Here is a 13,247-nt window from a genome sequence, read left to right as displayed (position 1 = left end):
TAATTTATACAGCTTCAAAAATAGATTTCCAAATAAGACTATAACGATTATTATTAGTAGTATAGTAATAGTTTCCATGTTTTAGGTATTTTACATTTGTATTACATTTGCCTGCCTAGAAGATTTCGCTCACTTTTAAACAAAAAAATTTTCTGAATATATATATGTCGCAGTGTGATTCCTAGTAGATGTAGCATTCTGGTAATTTGGGAATTCGAGGAATTCCCTGCTTCTGCTTTACTAGCTGATATTGAGCGAAAGCACGGCAGCAGAGGCAGAGACGCTCTGCTGCTGAGTGAGGTTCGATGGTAAGATACCAAGAGTCTTGAGTAAGACAGAACTGGCTGCATACGCTCGACTTGAGTGAGTTTATGACGTGAGCGCGTATGCTGAAATAGTTAGTGGAGCTTGGGTATTCGAACCGATCGGAACTCGCTGCGTCAACCATCAAAAGAATCAACATGGATAACATACCCTTGCCGCCGGCCGACATACCCTTGCCGCCGACATCAGAAGTGGAATTGGCTCCGCCAAAAGAGGACAGCTCTAGCGTATATAGGGCAGCCTTAGAAGAGCAAAATCGAAATTTAAGATTTAGATTGCGGTATCAGTAGCGTTAGCTCACATGGCTCAAATTGATAATAATTTGTTGCGTTGGCTGTTTACAACGAATGTGACGAGTCGTAATGAGCTGCAGCAGCAGCTACAGACTTACGCTTTCAAGAAGCGTAACAACGAAGAGGACGGATATTCGACGGGTCCGGACAAGAAGAAAACAAGAATGCAGTCGCAGGTGAAGTGCCATTTTTGTGGAAAGGCTGGCCACAAATATGCTGAATGCCGCTCTCGAATGGAGTTATAGCGTGAGCAGCACGGCCGGAGTGAAGGATCGATCAAAAATTAAATGTTTTAAGTGCGGTGAAAACGGACATGTGGCTTCTGTATGCCCCAAAAATCGTACTGGTGGAAACAGCAAGAGCTACGAGAAGCGAGTTGACGTTTGTACAGTAGCTCCACCAAGTAGAACAATTACCTTATCCGGTGAGTCTATTCCATATTGTTTTGATTCTGTAGCCGAATGTTCACTAGTCAAGGAGAGGGTTGCGGATAAATTCACCGGAAAACGATTTCACAATATTGTAACTTTAAATGGCATAAGTAACGATTCAATTTGTAGCACATTGCAAGTTCTGAGTAATATTAATATTGAACAATATTGTTTAGAAGTTTTATTACATGTAGTTATGGACAAATATTCGAAGCATGACGTGTTGATTGCCCGTGAAGTTTTAAGCCTGGGCTTTGGTGTATCAATTGATGCAGATAAATTTTGCTTTTATAAGACAAAAAGAGTAAATGTTCTGAGTCTAGTGAAGTATGAAGAAATCATAAATTCTGATACCAATTTAAACGATTCTGATAAGACGATAATAAGCAATATGTTGAGATGTCACTCTGATAGGTTTATTGACGGAATTCCAATGACTCGTGTGACGACAGGTTATTTAGAAATTAGGCTAATAGATCCACAAAAGACTGTGCAGCGCCGACCTTATAGGCTTAGCGATGATGAGAGGAAGCACGTTCGGTGCAAAATTGATGAATTGCTTACATCAAAAATTAGTCGTCCCAGCTGCTCACCATTCGCTAGTCCCATGATGCTGGTTAAGAAGAAAAATGGCACAGATCGTCTTTGTGTAGATTACCGCGTTTTAAACGACAATACGATTGCCGATAAATATCCTTTGCCTCTTATTTCGGATCAAATAGCTCGTCTTCGTGGTGCAAGGTACTTTTCGTGTATAGATATGGCAAGTGGATTTTACCAAATCTTTGTACACCCAGATTCAATTGAGCGAACGGCCTTCGTTACACCTGATGGACAGTACGAATTCTTAACCATGCCCTTTGGTCTGAAGAACGCACCTTCTGTGTTTCAGCGTACAATAATAAAAGCCCTGGGTCCGTTGGCACACACATATGTAATTGTTTACATTGACGATGTTATGGTAGTAGCTAAAACGAAAGATAAAGCGTTAGAACGACTAGAGATAGTGTTGGACACCTTAAGTAAAGCCGGATTTTCATTCAATATAACAAAATGTTCGTTTTTTAAAACTAAAATCGAGTATTTTGGGTTTGAAATAACGAATGGAGAAATTCGGCCAAATGCACGAAAGATCCAGGCATTGATAGGGTTGCCACCTCCGGAAACTGTTACTTAATTACGACAGTTCATTGGTTTAGCTTCTTACTTTCGACAATTCATTCCAAAATTTTCCGAAACCATTGTATACGCTTACTTCAAAGAATAATGCTTATTTTGTCTGGTTGTCAGAACATGAACAAATACGTTTGAAAATAATAGGTGTATTGACACAGGCCCCAGTATTAACTATATTTGATCCACAATATCCAATAGAATTGCACACAGATGCCAGCTCCATTGGTTACGGGGCGATATTGTTACATAAAATCGAAAATAAATCCTATGTAGTGGAGTATTATAGCAAATGTACTTATCCGGCAGAAGCAAAATACCGCTCGTACGAACTCGAGACTTTACAGTTGTCAATGCTATGAAGCATTTTAGGCATTATTTACAAGGTCGTAAATTTGTCGTCTACACTGATTGTAACTCTTTAAAGGCCAGTCGCACCAAAATGGAATTAACACCAAGAGTGCATAGATGGTGGGGGTTTTTACAGTCATTTGATTTCGATCTTGAATATAGAAAAGGGGAGCGAATGGCGCATGTCGATTTCCTTTCCCGAAATCCACTTTCAGAAGGAAATAAGTGTGCGGATAAAATAATTGAGAAGCGTTTAAATCTTACTGAAGTGACCGACAATTGGTTGGTGTCCGAACAGCAGCGCGATCCTGAAATAATCAATATTTCATCCAAGTTACGCAATAACGAGTTACCGGAAAATTTAAATAAAACATTTGAATTAAGAAAGGGAAATACAGAGGAATGGTAAAACAAGGTGCTTGCCGATAATTCCAAGGGCGTTTAGGTGGGCAGTGATCAACCACATACACGAATCTGTTATGCATTTGGGATGGGAAAAAACATTAGATAAGGTATATGGATATTACTGGTTTGAGAATATGACCAAGTATGTACGTAGATTTGTCGAAAATTGTATCACGTGCAAACTAGCAAAACCCCCAAATGGAAAGGTCCAGGCAGAATTGCATCCAATTCCTAAGATAGAGAGGCACACAGTACACATCGACATAACGGGTAAAATGAGTGGCAAAAACGACTTGAAGGAATACGTCATTGTATGCATCTATTAAGCATTCACCAAGTTTTTTTATTTTTACCACACACTGAATATAGACACCGAAAGCTGTATTAAAGCTGTGAAATCGGTTGTGGCGCTATTTGGATTGCCAACTAGAATAATAGCGGAAGAAGGTCATTGTTTTGCTAGCTCAGGCTTTCGCAATTTCTGTTCCGCTCAAAAGATTCAGCTGCATTTGATCGCTACCGGAGCTAGTAGGGCAAATGGACAGGTTGAACGCGTGATGAGCACACTTAAGACAATGCTGACAGCAGTTGAAGCGAGTCAGAGATCATGGCAGGAGGCATTGGCTGAAGTACAACTGGCCATGAATTGTACTGCAAATCGAGTCACCAAGTTTAGCGCCTTAGAGCTATTAATAGGAAAAGAAGCTAGGCCTTTTGGTTTATTGTCAATAAACGAAGAAGACAATGATGTAGATAGAGAACAGATTAGAATTCAAGCCAAGGAAAACATGGAAAATAATGCAAGATATGACAAACAAAGATTTGACAAAAAAAAAGCAAAGATAATGAGGCATAACGTAGGTGATCATGTTTTGCTGAAAAACGAAGAACGGCATCAGACAAAGCTCGACCCCAAATTTAAAGGTCCATTTGAGGTGATCAAAGTCTTAGACGGGGATCGATATGAACTAAAATCATTAGTTAATAAGCGAACGTATAAATATTCACATGAGTGGCTAAGAGCGCTACCAAGCAGACAAATAATTAACGAATTAAACGAAGAATTCGATGGCCTATGTGATGGCGATTCCCAGGAGGGGAACGAACTAATAGACGGCGTCAGTAAGCGTGCGCCTGTGTCCCAAGAGGGGAATTGAGGACCGCACCATAAACAGCTGTCTCACAGAGATGAGAAGTGTTATGGCGGGGGTCAAGGTGATTGGGTGTAAGTGTGCACACCAAATTGAATTGAGAAACTGAGAGACAAGTCTAAGTTGTGTAACATCTGAATTATTGGAAAATTCTGATTAGAATTGAATGATGTGAATAAGATCATGAAGTTGAAGATGTATTATGTTTGTAAACAAAAGGAAATTGTGTTTCCTAGATATGAAAAATTGTCAGTCAATGTTTGTGTAAGCGGCTCTGTAAGTTTGTAAATTGTAAGAGAGAATAATGTTATTAAAACCAAGAGATACCATAATTAAAAGAGTCTGGTGTGTGACTTGGACATGGGTGGTGTGATTCCTAGTAGATGTAGCATTCTGGTAATTTGGGAATTCGGGGAATTCCCTGCTTCTGCTTTACTAGCTGATATTGAGCGAAAGCACGGCAGCAGAGGCAGAGACGCTCTGCTGCTGAGGTTCGATGGTAAGATACCAAGAGTCTTGAGTAAGACAGAACTGGCTGCATACGCTCGACTTGAGTGAGTTTATGACGTGAGCGCATATGCTGAAATAGTTAGTGGAGCTTGGGTATTCGAACCGATCGGAACTCGCTGTGCAGCTGCGTCAATCATCAAAAGAATCAACATGGATAACATACCCTTGCCGCCGGCCGACATACCCTTGCCGCCGACATATATAATATAATTTTATATATAGATTTTCTTCTTGTGGTATAGCTTGTGGGGATGGAGGTTTTATTATTTGGTGTTTATTTAATGATTTTATTCCTACTGAGTGAGTTGTTGCATTTTTAGTCTGGAGTTGAAAACATCAAGTTCACTTAGCAATTTCTGGTATATTGCCTAGTTATTACAAAAAGCGTCAGGTAATTGGGCCCGCATCAAAGAAAACTGAGCTGAACTACACAATTTAGTCTCGTAATAGTCTATTTGAACTATTAACAGCGGGTATTCCTATGAACGAGTGTCTAACAACATGCACGTCCGCTAACGACACCGCGACTTTAAGCTGCTCGATAAGCCCAGCTACAGCAACCGACCATTTCCTGGTTACCTAATGATACTTGAAAAGTGGCTATCAGACTGGTGTGTTCAAGCATGCGAAAAAAAAGTGTAAGCACTTAGCGTTTGCTGTTAGCAGACAATCGCCAAGTAAATTCACCAAGCCAGCGATGTAACGTTTCTCGGCATCCGACAGGCTTCCTACCTTACGAAAATACATTTAAGGTCCTGCTTTGTAACACTCTTGGTATCTTCGTAATAAAAACATCAACAAAGGTCTTGGAAATACGTAAAATGTGAATCAAGGGGGGTTTAAATTGAGATTCCAACTGCCTAGATTAAGGTGAATGGAAAATAAATACAACTTATGGTTCCATTTATATTTTTAAGTATCTTAAAAAAGCATTGCTTTAAGGTTAACATAAGTATAACCGGGAGAAGGACTAAAAAAAAATTTTGTCGAACTATTTACCCAAAAAATTTTAAATTTAAATTTATTGAGACCCTGAACATTTATATACCATCAAAGATTTCAGATTTGATTTTTTAATCCCAAAAACTTTCTACATTTTCAAGTTCCCAAGATCTTGACGTTTATATGTGCAGATGTAGATATAGTTTCAACAATTCTTTTCACCTGTGACACACTTTCCTACGAATACAATTTCTTGGTAGATAAATAATAATATTCGTTTAGTACAAATACTATTGCTTTGATAAAGTGCAAGCACTTGCACTCTACCATACAAAATCGATATTTGGCCTATTATAGTTCAGTAGAGCTTACAACTTTTCAAGTTGTCCGAGTTGTCAGACTGCTGACATGTGATTTATAGACATTGATGCCATAATTGCATAGCAAAGATTCATCAAATGGGGTATATAAGGCAGGAAAATCAATTCTGCGCCATTAATGCAAGATGAATAAGTATCTGGTTGCATTGGGCCTACTGCTCTATCCGCTGGGTTCATTGGACGGCGCCAGGCTAATTGTTCAACCCTGCAATGAGTCTGACATTTCAATAGGTTTGTGCTCCTTATTACTAACCAAAACTTTTCTAAACCCTTGGCCTTCAGCGCTCGCGCAAATTATCAGCGGCCTGCGACCACTCTCTCTGGCCATATTGGCACTTCCCAGCTTCGCTCTCACTGACGAGAGCTGTTGGAAAGATCGTCGAATTAATGTGGATGATTTTCTGCAGCGGCTTCATCGGCTTTATTATAAATCGGCTATTTTCAGCGACACGGAGCTTTTTTTTCAGCACATTGAGGCCAATCTCCTGGGCGCCAACGAGTGCGTCAGCCTAATCCTGGACGAGCCGAAGGAGCTGTTAAGTAGCCTCCAAGAGCGCCGCTTAGCCCATCGACTTAGTTTGTTTATCTTCTATTGGGGAGCACATTATCCGCCAAGGGCAAGTACAATGAGTTTTAGGGAACCGCTGCGGGCAGTTGTGGTTACCCATCCCCGCCACAAGGCCTTCCGTATTTACTACAACCAGGCCCGGCCACGCAACGTTAGTCACCTGCAGCTGGTAAACTGGTACGACGGTGATAACCTTGGCCTTCAGCGGAGCCCTCTCCTCCCAACCGCAGCTTCCGTCTACGCCAACTTTGAAGGTCGCGTTTTCCGGGTACCAGTATTTCATGTAAAGTCGAGTGGTTCGAGAGATTTAAGTCGGGCCTTATAAAAGCTCTTTGCTTGCAGTCTCCGCCGTGGTTTTGGGTAAATTATTGCAATAATAGCTACAAGGAGGACGATGAGTTGAAGATCCTTGACGGCACGGAGTACAAAGAGGTGCTAGTCACGGGTGGACGCGATCACCGTCTGCTCATGCTATTGGCCCAGCACATGAACTTTCGATTCAAGTACATCGAAGCCCCTGGACGAACACAGGGCTCAATGAGATCTGACGATGCTAGAGAGTCGAACGATAGTTTTACCGGTGGCATAGGATTGCTGCAAAATGGAGTGAGTGGTTATGTTCTTAAGCTAAATCAGGTAATAATTATTTTCTCCGGCAGCAGGCAGATTTTTTGTTGGGCGACGTTGGTCTAAGCTGGGAGCGTCGTAAGGCAATCGAGTTCTCATTCTTCACCCTGGCCGATTCAGGGGCCTTCGCCACACATGCCCCCAGGCGCCTTAACGAAGCCCTGGCCATAATGCGTCCCTTTAAGCAAGACATTTGGCCATATCTTATTCTCACGATCATCTTTTCCGGTCCTATCTTCTACGGTATTATCGCCATGCCCTATATCTGGCGTCGACGTCCAATCGTACCAGATCTCGAACTCCTTGGGGAAATGCGAATCTACATGGTCTACATAAAGGAAATTACACCGTGCGTTTTAAAGTTCAAGCATAAGAAGATACTGTCCACCCCGCAGATGCCCCTCCATCTATTTGAGAATTGCATTTGGTTTGCTTTACGTCTGTTTTTGAAACAATGTGAGTAGCAAATATTTTTATCAACTTTTTTATTCTGTTTCAAAATATATCAAAACTGTTTCAAAATATATCATATCAAAATATATCTTAGCTTCGTGTCTTTCTATAAATCGTGGACGTAATTCAAAACTACCAGCAATTTTCAAATTGAGACTTGAACTATTTGTTTGGTTCTCCGTTTCTATACACTACTGATTCTACGACATTTTGAAAAACTTTCTTGGACAGCGGGAAATAGATAAAAACATATTGTTATTTATAAAGGTTTTCTTAAACTTCATACAAACTTTATTCATTTTAATTCAGATATGAATATGAATATGAATATGAATATGAATATGAATATGAATATGAATATGAATATGAATATGAATATGAATATGAATATGAATATGAATATGAATATGAATATGAATATGAATATGAATATGAATATGAATATGAATATGAATATGAATATGAATATGAATATGAATATGAATATGAATATGAATATGAATATGAATATGAATATGAATATGAATATGAATATGAATATGAATATGAATATGAATATGAATATGAATATGAATATGAATATGAATATGAATATGAATATGAATATGAATATGAATATGAATATGAATATGAATATGAATATGAATATGAATATGAATATGAATATGAATATGAATATGAATATGAATATGAATATGAATATGAATATGAATATGAATATGAATATGAATATGAATATGAATATGAATATGAATATGAATATGAATATGAATATGAATATGAATATGAATATGAATATGAATATGAATATGAATATGAATATGAATATGAATATGAATATGAATATGAATATGAATATGAATATGAATATGAATATGAATATGAATATGAATATGAATATGAATATGAATATGAATATGAATATGAATATGAATATGAATATGAATATGAATATGAATATGAATATGAATATGAATATGAATATGAATATGAATATGAATATGAATATGAATATGAATATGAATATGAATATGAATATGAATATGAATATGAATATGAATATGAATATGAATATGAATATGAATATGAATATGAATATGAATATGAATATGAATATGAATATGAATATGAATATGAATATGAATATGAATATGAATATGAATATGAATATGAATATGAATATGAATATGAATATGAATATGAATATGAATATGAATATGAATATGAATATGAATATGAATATGAATATGAATATGAATATGAATATGAATATGAATATGAATATGAATATGAATATGAATATGAATATGAATATGAATATGAATATGAAGTACTTAGCACCACCGCCCGATGGCATCACTTTCGCAAGAGTATGGTAACACATGTTGGTTACTATAATTTGATATATAAAGTTTTATTAGTTTTAATTTACAGATTAATAATTTACAGAGTCACACGTTGTCTTCGACGCTTGATCCTGGTCGAGAGAGTGTGACCAGTCTAGTCTTTTCAATTTAGGATTTTGTTCTGGTACTGCTTCCGTCCGCTGTGCGAGTTCTTTATCTGGACCGCCAAAGTACCTTCTCCCTAGTGACGAAGTCACGATGTTATGAATTGGACTCTTCGCTTCTCGTAGGTTCGTGGTTTCCCATTGCTTTCAGGTTGGAAGTCCAGTTGAGCATCGCTTCTAAGAATGAAAGCGGGTTTTATTCTGTCAACAGACACTGCTACTTCTTTTCCGTTGACATTTAACGTAAATACTCGGTCATTATTGCGATGTACAACTTCAAATGGGCCAGTGTATGGTGGCTCCAAAGGCTGTTTGGCGGCATCCGTGCGAATGAATACGAGCATTTGTCTATTCCAAGACGACAGGTAGCAGTTCTGGCCAAGGAATGTTTGGGTGACACATCTTCGCAGCCTTAAAAGACCTGTGCCATCCTTCGACCATGCCGTTTGACTTCGACGAATGTATGTGTGCACATGTATTCACAAGCGAAGAAATTCGCTGCAGCGCGCTGTCGAAATATACTCTTTATTTTAAAATTATAACATTATTAACAAGAAAGAAAGCTAACTTCGGGCGGAGCCGAAGTTGATATACCCTTGCAGAATATTCTGTAAATTATATTCTCCAAAACCGGATCGGTTATTCATATGATGCATTCTTAATACTCATAAAAAATCCCAACTTCCTAACTTTAAAAACACCAAAGTTATGTCATTTCCAATCGTTCAGTTATATGGCAGCTATAGGATATAGTCGGCCGATCCTTATGAAATTTGGTAGGTCGGATTGATTGTCCAAAAATAAAACCCATAGAAAATCCCAACTTCCTAACTTAAAAAACATCAAAGTTATGGCATTTCCGATCGTTCAGTTATATGGCAGCTATATGACATAGTGGCCCGATCCGGCTCGTTCCGACTTATATACTACCTGCAATAGAAAGACAACTTTTGGGAAAGTTTCAAGCAGATAGCTTTAAAACTGAGGGACTAGTTTGCGTAGAAACGGACGGACGGACAGACGGACAGACGGACGGACAGACGGACGGACAGACGGACAAGGCTAGACGACTCTCCTGGTGATGCTGATCAAGAATATATATACTTTATAGGGTCGGAAATGTCTCCTTCACTGCGTTGCAAACTTTTGACTGAAATTATAATACCCTCTGCAAGGGTATAAAAATACTTATTTTGTATTGCCTTTATATTTACTTTATTTACTAATTATTCGAATGTATAATATTTTTTAGTAATGACCAAATATATCTAAGTATAAAAAAATAACATAATTTATTTCATACATGACTTCACATTGGAATAATTGTCATTAGGGTATTCAGCATGCGACTTGTGAACGATTTTTAGGAGGCTCAGAAATTTTGCGATTGAACAGGATGAATATTTTTATATTTATTGAATTTTAAATATATGGATTAAAAAATATGTGGTATTTTTATATTATAAGTATTATATAATATTATATTATAAAAAAAGTTTAACTTTTTATAAAATAATAATATGAGCTTTAAATATTTATTGGGTATACAAAAAAAAAAGATGGATAAATAAAAATCAATATCTGAATATTAAATTAAATTTTTCGTTTTATATATTTAAATTATTTATACCTTTTAACACAAAACATATAAAACTACTTGAGTAAATAAGAATAGATTTAAGTGCAGGTTGATAATATTAGATATGATGTTATTCGTATTTACTTTAAATATTTTAAGTCATTAGATCAAAATTTAATATATTTGAATAAAAATTAAATTTAATATTTCCATTTTAAAGTTAATAAAAACAGCCATGGATAAAAAATAAAGCGACATATATTTAATTTAAAATCCTTTAAATATATTCAATTTAAATAAACTTCGCTTTGTTTTTGTTTAACAATCATAGTATATTCAAATATATTAAACTTTATTGAAATATTTATACCCGTTACTCGTAGAGTAAAAGGGTATATTGTATTCGTGCAAAAGTATGTAACAGCTAGAAGGAAGCGTTTCCGACCCTATAAAGTATATATATTCTTGATCAGGGTCACTAGCCGAGTCGATATAGCCATGTCCGTCTGTCCGTCTGTCTGTCTGTCCGTCTGTCCGTCTGTCTGTCCGTCCGTATGAACGCTGAGATCTCGGAAACTATAAAAGCTAGAAGATTGGCATTTTGCATGCAAATTCTAGGATTCCCTACGCAGCGCAAGTTTGTTTCAAAAAGGTGCCACGTCCCCTTTAACGCCCACAATCGTGTAAATACGATTTAAAAAATTTAAATATTTCGGAAAAGTAAAAATGCAGTTTTATTGTGTTTATCAATACCTATCGAAATGTAGAAGAAATTTTTCAAATCGGACCATTCGTTAAAAAGTTATGCGTGATCAAAGTTTCTATCTCCATCTCCCTCGCACTCCCTTTACCTGAGTAACGGGTATCTGATAGTCGGGGCACCCGACTATAGCGTTCTCTCTTGTTTTAAATTTAATCAAGCAGTTTTATATGTTTTGTATTAAAAGTTATGTTTTTAGCTTTAATTTAAATATGTAAAACGAAACTATGAATTAAATATGCAGATATTAATATTTAAGGTATATAAAAAAGTTTTACATCAAGCTTCATTGCCGTATATACATAAATGCAATTTAAATAATCATCCTGTTCAATCATAGAAGTTCTTTTGACACACAATTAGTTTCTTAGTCCAGAAATGATTTCTGGACGAAAATCGTCTTCTCGAACAAATACGCACACATACGCACTTCCTTATTTGTGCAATTCTATTTTTAGATTTTTACGCTCTCAACTTTGTGCGAGCGGAGAGAGCGGAATTTTCGTCGCCACCAAAAAACGAGCTGCATATTGCAAAACCAATGTATGGGCGTTACGCATCTTAGTGATTATATTGGTCTTTGGTGGTACGCAGTCGTATGGATGAGTTCACTTCCCATAAGTTGAGCCAGTTCATTATGGGGCCAACGACCACTTTTGTTGGCCAAAATAAATAACTCGTTCAATTTTAGAGATATCGAGATAAAACTTTACTAATCGTTATCCTTAGTATCGGAATCCTTAGGCAACATATATGTTAAAAAGAATAGGATCGAACGAATATATCTCATAGCTGCCATACGATCGATTTATTCAACTTTGTTGTTTTTTAAGATAATCGATTAAAATATTTTTTTTATTATATACTTTATAAATACATTTATATTATACTAGCTGACCCGGCGAACTTTGTTCCGTCTTATCTTAATGTCAATAAATAGGCAGTTTTTTTTATTGGAAAAAATACAACAAAAATTAAATACGTATATTAATCATTCATAATTATTTCTGTATTTTAGTACATAGGTTGCTCTTCATTTAAGTACCTTGTGATACACGACATTTTTTGTTTTATTATCATGCTCAAAAACAAACAACGCAGATGGTCTTCCGACCCGTGAACATGCCACGTATAATTGACCATGGGGAAAACATGAATGTTCTAGATTTAAGCCACAAACTTTTAAGGATTGGCCTTGTGCCATCAACAGATGGTCATGGCAAATGCAAGACGTATCAGAAATTGAAAACTTTTAAATTCAAACGGCATATCGGTTGGGATTATCGGTATCCTCAGAATGAGAACTTCCTCACCTTTGAATTTTCCTATCATTATCGTAGCGTAAATTACATTGTTCATCAATTTTTTAATCACCAAACGCGTACCGTTGCACAGTTTTGGTTGGTTTATGTTTTAAAGCATGATTAAATTGTGCGGTAAGCCAGGCACGTCCAAAGAGTTTACAAATTCAATTGGATAGTTGGTGGCTTCGTCTTCATTTGTGACGCAGTCAATAGATTTAAATGAATGCATTGTTCCAATGATCTTATCATGAATTATGTAGCTTAGGTCATTTACATCTTTATTCTTAGCCGCTAAAATTGCTCTCTCACTCAACCATTCATTATTCATTATTTTTGTAGTTAGAAATAATTTCTGAAAATACATTGTTGATAAGTTCGTCTTTTGATGAGACAAAATTACAGAAATTATTTTAAAATGATATTAATCCGCTCGATTCATCGACAGGTACTTGACCATTACCGATAGTCATCAATTGCTCCGAGAAA

At 36.6% G+C, this 13,247-nt stretch overlaps 1 protein-coding gene across 1 annotated transcript in view; it reads left to right on the top strand.

Annotated features, from left to right (window-relative positions):
- The first annotated feature begins 6,085 nt into the window (after positions 1–6,085).
- LOC108045543 (ionotropic receptor 40a) overlaps positions 6,086–13,247 on the top strand; it is a 220,074-nt gene continuing 212,912 nt past the window's right edge. The window contains exons 1-4 of the mRNA XM_044460771.1: positions 6,086–6,191; positions 6,243–6,811; positions 6,871–7,134; positions 7,188–7,611. Of these exons, the coding sequence (XP_044316706.1) occupies positions 6,086–6,191; positions 6,243–6,811; positions 6,871–7,134; positions 7,188–7,611 (1,363 nt within the window). The remainder of the gene's footprint in view (positions 6,192–6,242; positions 6,812–6,870; positions 7,135–7,187; positions 7,612–13,247) is intronic.

This window comes from Drosophila rhopaloa, unplaced genomic scaffold, assembly GCF_018152115.1.
Source record: "Drosophila rhopaloa isolate 14029-0021.01 unplaced genomic scaffold, ASM1815211v1 contig_218, whole genome shotgun sequence".
NCBI classification, from domain to species: Eukaryota; Metazoa; Arthropoda; class Insecta; order Diptera; family Drosophilidae; genus Drosophila; species Drosophila rhopaloa.
This window is presented reverse-complemented; position numbering and strand designations above follow the sequence as displayed.